This window comes from Gavialis gangeticus, unplaced genomic scaffold, assembly GCF_001723915.1.
Source record: "Gavialis gangeticus isolate Ggan-Ray unplaced genomic scaffold, GavGan_comp1, whole genome shotgun sequence".
Taxonomy (NCBI): Eukaryota; Metazoa; Chordata; order Crocodylia; family Gavialidae; genus Gavialis; species Gavialis gangeticus.
The window spans coordinates 5,615,471-5,622,321 of record NW_017729002.1 but is presented as its reverse complement, the minus strand read 5'-3'; the positions used below and the strand labels follow the sequence as shown (position 1 = coordinate 5,622,321).

Sequence of the window (6,851 nt, the reverse complement as noted above, 5' to 3'; positions counted from 1 at the left end):
GATACGGTCTTCCATAACATACTTACAAGCGAGCTAAGGAAGTACAGGTTGGATGAATGGTCTATAAGTTGGATAGAAAACTGACCGGATGGTTGGGATCAAAGGGTAGTAATCAATGGCTCAATGTCTAGTTGGCAGCCAGTATCAAATGGAGTGTGGTAGGGGTCAGTCCTGGGGCCAATTTTGTTTGGTATCCCCATCGATGATCTGACTGTTGGAGTGCACCCTCAGCAAGTTTGCAGATGATAAAAAGTTGGGGAGAGTAATAGATAGGCTGGAGGGCAGGGCCAGGATTCAGAGGAATCTCAGCCAATTGGAGGATTGGACCAAAAGTAATCTAATGAGATTCAACATGGACAGGTGCAAAGTTTTGCACTTAGGACAGAACAGTCCCATGCGTCAGTACAGGCTGGGGACCAACTGGTTAAGCAGCAGCTCTGCAGAAAGGACCTTGGGGTTACAATAAACTGAATAGGAGTGTGCCCTTGTAGCCATGAAGGCTAATAGCATACTAGGCTGCCTTAGTAGGAGCATTGCCAGTAGACTGAGGGGACTGATTCTTCCCCTCTATTCAGCACTAGTGAGGCCACATCTTAAGCATTGTCTCCAGTTTTAGGCCCCTCACTACAGAAAGGATGTGGAGAGAGTCTAGCGGAGGGCAGTGAAACTGGTGAGGGGGCTAGGGAACGTGGCTTATAAGGAGAGGCTGAGGAAACTGGGCTTATTTAGCCTGGGGAAGATTTATTAAAAGCTTTCAACTACCTGAAGGGTGATTGTAAAGAGGAAGGGGCTATACCATGGGCAACTGGTGCTTCCTGAATCAGGGTGGCGGGGGGGCACTTGCCCTCCACCCCAGCGGCTAGTCAGCGACCGGGAGAAAGGTCCCCCGCAGCTGGTTGTGCTGACCCAGAAGTGCCAGGGGTGCGCCTGGAAGTGCCAGCAGCACTTCTCCTGGTGCTCCCACTCCTTGGCCGGCACTCTCACAGGAGGGGGCACCAGTGCTTCCGCCTGCTTGATGCCCAAGCTGGGCACGCTGGCTGTCAGGGGGTGCACATATGCGTTGCCACTGGGCTGGACTATTCCCAGTGGTGGCAAATGACAGAGTAAGGAGCAGTGGTCTCTAGTTTCAGTAAAGGAAGTTTAGGTTAGATATTAGGAAAAACCTTCTCACTAGAAGAATATTAAAGCACTGGAACAGATTTCCCAGAGAGGTTGTGGCATCTCCATCCTTAGAGTTTTTTAAAATCAGGCTAAGCAAGGCCTTGGCTGGGATGATCTAGTTGGGACTGGTCCTGCTTTGAGTAGGGGGTTGGACTAGATGACCTCCTGAGGTGCCTTCCAGCCCTAATTTTCTATGATTCTGTCATTTTCTGCTGTTAAATGGTAGAGCTATAATAATGCATAATCTGTAAATTATAGTATAAGACTGAAGGGATTTAAAACAAAATCTATTCCAAATCAAATATTGAGTAATGGTATTTAGACAGCGTTTTATTTGATTGATGGACTATGATTTTTGAGTTTTATAGTGTTACCAAAAATGCATTTTACCTTTTTTTTTGTTCAGTAAAATGCAGTTGATTTTCTTACTGAGTCAAACATCTGAGTTTTGTGACTCTTATGTATTTTGTAGCTAGTTCTCAATGTTTTCTGTTAGAAGAGGGGAACCATTTTTATGCATCGTCAGTTATAATATTATTTCGGTGAATTAATCTTTTGTTTTGTTTATCAGCTCTGATGAAGTCATACTAATTTCTGTGGAAAGCAAAAATTCAACGGCTATAACAACTACAAGCAATTCAGGTATTAAAGTTTAACAGCATGCATATGTTCTAACAAATTTGAGGAGAAGCTTTAAAACAAAGTAATATACTTTCCTGCAACTAACGTTTTTGTGTTGTTGTTTTTTTTTTAATGAAACAAAAGCATAGCCAAAGGATGCTGACATGCTTTTGGGTGAGTGAGTCAGTTTACAAAAAAATTAATACAGTGACGTGTCCATTTTACATAGATGTTAAAAGGACACTGTCAATGTATTTTGCATATTATAAACATTTTTATAACTGTATAATCACAGAACTTTAAAAAACCCCTCTTATACCCTGTCCAATTGAAGTTGTTTGTTACAGGATCGCTATTTCATGAAACTAAGGGGAGGACTGGGGGAAGAAGTGCTGAAACATTTGTGTCAAATGCAGATTATTGCATAGGCATTTCAATGTGATAAAAGAAACTGAATTGGTTCAATTTGGGCATTACCAATCTGACTGTGTCCCTATAAATTATGCACTAACAAAAAAGAATTCTGAATAGCTTTTTCAGTATATAGGATTTTAAAAAGTATAGCACAGTGGATGAGTAAGGAATGTAATTCCTACTCTGCAGATATTTCATTTTTAAGTTTTTTTTATAGATCATTTTCCTTTCCCATAATTTCTTATTTTCAAGTCTTAAGACAAAGTTTTAGAAGAATTGATGTTCTGATTAATTTAATGATCCACATCTATAAAAAAAATTTAAAAAAACTTAAAAAGGAAATATCTGCAAACAGAGTAGGAATTGCATTCCTTACTCATCCACAGTACTATACTTTTTAAAATCATATATACTAAAAAAGAAGTATTCAATTAACTTTTTCAAAAATTGTCTGTTAAAAAAAATATATTTCATTAGATGTGGATCATTAAATCAGTTTTGGCTTGATTACATTAATTTTATTCCATTATTTGCATTTTAACTGCTTGAATACCAAATTCAAAACTGACTCATTGCCTGTAATCTGGGTCATGCCCCAAGCGCACATATAGAAGTTTGCTTGTTAATTTAAATTTTCTCACTAAAGTCCCTACTACACATTCAAATTTAAAGCTGTATAGAAACTATTTATGAAACTGTGGCACATTTTCAAGCACTGCCTTTGTACCTGATTGGCCATTTTCATAGCTGGATGTGCAAATTAATTATCACAATAAAAATGTCCATGTGGCCAGTCTAAATTTATTGTACAGTTAATCATGTAATTGTATAATATAAGTAATGTGTGGCAGGGGCCTAAAAGAGAATAACTGAAGAATTATTCAGGGTTGCATATTACATATTAGAGCAGGGTTCCCAAAGTGCAAGGTGTGGACCACATATGGACCACAAAACATTTGTATGCACCTGTAAGCAGACTTTTTAATAGTGTGGCTGTCTTTGATGGAACCAGCTGAGCTTGTAGTCATTAATTCATTAGCCATTGTAGCCATTATTTCATTAATTGATTGACAACCTTAACAATAGCCCTGTATTCCATTGTGAAAGATAGTTGATGTCTTTTGTAGTGAAGCCACTTTGAATCATTTGATTCATGATTTAAACTTTAAAATGAGTTAATTGAGATGTTGCATAGTCATCCAATGGCATTTTTGAAGTGCTGAGGAGATTGGAACACAAGGAATTTTTAAAGAATACTAGCATTTCACTTGGTCTAATGGTGTTTTTAGAGTCTGACTTGATTTGTGAGAGATTTATTTTGAAATAGGGAGGGTAGTGTTTTCAGTGTGTCTGTCATCTTCCTAAGGCATGTAGACATAGGTTACAAAAATACCCTGCTATCCTGTATGTTAGAATACCAACAACTGCAAAATAGACTTGAAGGCACAAGTGACAATTAGGCATATTAAATGAAAGCTTTTTCAAAAATCTTCTGTAAAAAAAAAAAAAAAAAAAAATCTTTCACAGATACTCAGAAAAAAGAAACTTCTACGCAAGCAGCAATATCAGCTAAAACTCAGCTCAGCAGTAAGGTAGGTTGATAAGAACTTTTTTTATGTTCAGCAACTAAATCTTTATTTGCTTGCAGTGATTGTTGTAATTTTCAAGTCATTTAGCCTTTTTGTGGATACAGCGTAGTCCAGTTCGTCTTTGGCATCTTGTTGGGACAGAGACTTTAGATATATAGGCCATCACATATATTACCTCTCTTTCAACAGACACAAGGTGAATTCTGCCTTCTGCTGTTTCTCTAATATGTAAATTCATAAAGTTGTCTTTTTATTTCTGTTTGTTTTTTGTATTGGGAACGTAGGTTATGTCTTACCCTGGAAGATTCTGATGCCCAGAGAACTTGTAAAACAATAAGATTATGAGAGAGAGAAGCTGAGGCAGTGAGATAGCTTAACAGTGACAAAAGTCCCTTCCTATAGTTTGGGTTTTGTAAATAGTTTCAATGATTTACATTTTGCATTAAAGATAACTTTAAAAAGATTCAGCACCCCACCCTTCAACTAGGAGCTCCCATAAATTGCTTTGAAATCCTTGTGCAAGATCAGGAAGAGCAGACTAGAAAGTAAGCATCATCAAATCTAAAATATAAGCAAAACTCTTTCCCCACACCCAAAAAAACCCTTTCATTCCTCTTTTGTCTGTCCTCAAGAAACAAAATAAATTGTAGTCTCAAGTTTCTCTTAAGTCCTGTGCCAGTTGCCCTCCTTAAGCAGTTTATATTTCTTTCTGTAAATTAAATGGTAGCAGGTTATATTCCATTTGTCAAAAGTTTTGGAACATTTCAGAGATTATCCTTGCCATCTGTCATACCCTCCCAAGAACTTTTCATCTAACCGGGGAGACCTTCCTTTGCTCTTCTGAAGCTCATAGAAAATATATTTTGCTCTTGCTGGTTTTAGGATATATGTACTGTAGGAGGGTTTAGGAAAAAAGATCAGGAAAGTAAAACTCCTCCTTTCCCTGTGTAGTAGTGTATACAGGTTTGGGAAACTAGTCACCCTTCCCATACAGCGGTCAAAACGTCAGCCCATTTTGCTAACCCATTATAGAAGAGAGGTTTATTGGAGCTTACCGTTCATTACCTGTCTTTGGAGTGTCATCTTGTTAGTCTTTTAATCTTGTATAGGCCTTGATGAGAAGTAACAGCAAGATTTTAAGTTTTTTAGACTGATGATCCATTTTTGATGCAAGAAGTTTGAGTCCTAAAGCTCTATAGAGTTGGTAGAGGTCATGGCACAAATGAGAAGAGTCAACAGCTGTCTTAAAACTTTCTTAAACTCGCAGGGATGGAGTCAGGGATAAATTCCTGATGATTCTGGATTCTTAATAAAAATTGAAGATGACAACGAGTAAGAAAACAGGGATTTTGGGAGAAGGTGACAATCTGTATAGTTTTCTTCTCATGAACTTCTTAAAGGGTACAAAACTAAGCTGTCTGTCTTCACGTGTACTAGACCAGAGAAGTATGGACTGGAACCATGCCACCACCTTCCCTCTTCCCCCAGTACTGCATAGGGTGAGAGATTGCATACAAACTTTTCTGGCTTCTTTTACAACCTTAACAGGCTCTTCTCACTACCCTAATTGCATAATCCCAGGAGAGTGCATATCCTCCTAAATCTCTGTGGATTATGGTTTGCCCTTTTTGAAAGTAGTACATATCTGCACTTGGGAGCTCTGAAATATCCCATACAGGTTGTTTCCCTTCCTTTTTCTCCACCCCAGTCTACTTCTACTTTTAGCATACAGCTTCCAAAATGGTAGGTACTGTGTATTAATGCAAAGCTACTGATCATCCATAGCCTGTCTCCCTTTCTGCAGAACTTGTGGAGTTTTCTGGTAGATGAAGAAACATGCCTCATATATTTTCTTCCTTACATTTTTCTGCCCTCAGTTGTCCCACTTCAGCTCCTGTGCACTGAATGAGCAGAAGAGACCCCGTGCCCTTCTGGTGTGAACTTCCTAAACTGTATAGTAAGGGGCCATCAGTCCTGACTACCTTCTAGAAAGTCAAAAGAAAAGATCTCATCTATAGCAAACCCTCAGAGCTGTAAGAATTACAGTTCCTTTCACTATAGGGCAGAGAATAAACATTTGCTAGCAGTCGCATCAAAGATATATTAGCATCCTTATGAACCTCTTAGAGGACACTGTAAGATGTGAAAAAGCAAGGCTCTTTTCTCTTCCCATCTTTTAGGGAAATTCCCAGATACATTTATACATGTATGTAAGCTTGAGACTATCAGTAAGAATAAGATTGGCACAGATAAAAGGGAAATTTACGTTATCATCTATTGGCTTTTCTTGGCCAGTGTAGCTGATAATGTTCACTGTTAAATATAATTGAGGGACCTGGATCTCTTTAGCCTCTTCAAGAGAAGGCTGAGAGGTGATGTTGTAGCCACCTACAAATTCATCGGCGGGGGGAATATGAGATGCTCTTCTTTACAGTGAGGGTTGCCAGAATCTGGAATGGGCTTTCAAGGGAGGTGATGCTCTCCCCTACCTTGGGGTCTTTAAGAGGAAGCTAGACATGCACCTAGCTGGGACTTCTAACCCCAGTCCTCTTTCCTGCCCAGGGCGGGGGTTGGACTTGATAATCTACTGAGGTCCCTTCCGACCCAAACATCTATGAATTAATTAAGCCTTCTGGCAGAGGCCCCCAGACACTGCGTGCATGTGCACAGCTGCATTTATGCATGTGGCCAGGAATGCAGCCAGGCAGCTTGGAGAGCAATTCCCTGAAGGTAGGTCTGTGGAAAGGAAGGGGCATGGGGAGCAGGGGGCAGATAGAGGCCTCCAGGGTTAGGGAGAGAATGGTGCAGGGGCTTGGTGGTGAATGGGCCCAGCCAGGGTGGTGAACAGGACTCAGAGCAGGATGGAGCCATAGACAGCTCGTCCAGGGAGCTTGGGGTAAGGGGGCAGCTCTCCACCACTGTGCACCCCCCTGCAGGGGAGGCATGGGGAGGGTATGTGCCCCCCAGATTTGTATGAGGGGCAGATGCGGGCTACCTGCTGTAGGCTTGGGGCTCTCTGCCCTGCTGCCTTTGTCTTGGGAGCCCCACGCTGGTAACATGTCCCTT

General features: G+C 40.3%; 1 protein-coding gene across 2 annotated transcripts in view; it reads left to right on the top strand.

Moving 5' to 3' along the window:
- The window catches only part of ATF7IP2 (activating transcription factor 7 interacting protein 2), a 97,155-nt gene that overhangs the window by 47,652 nt on the left and 42,652 nt on the right, over positions 1-6,851 (top strand). For both annotated transcript variants that reach the window (XM_019507471.1, XM_019507472.1), the window contains exons 7-8: positions 1,733-1,803; positions 3,724-3,788. In XM_019507471.1, the coding sequence (XP_019363016.1) occupies positions 1,733-1,803; positions 3,724-3,788 (136 nt within the window). The remainder of the gene's footprint in view (positions 1-1,732; positions 1,804-3,723; positions 3,789-6,851) is intronic.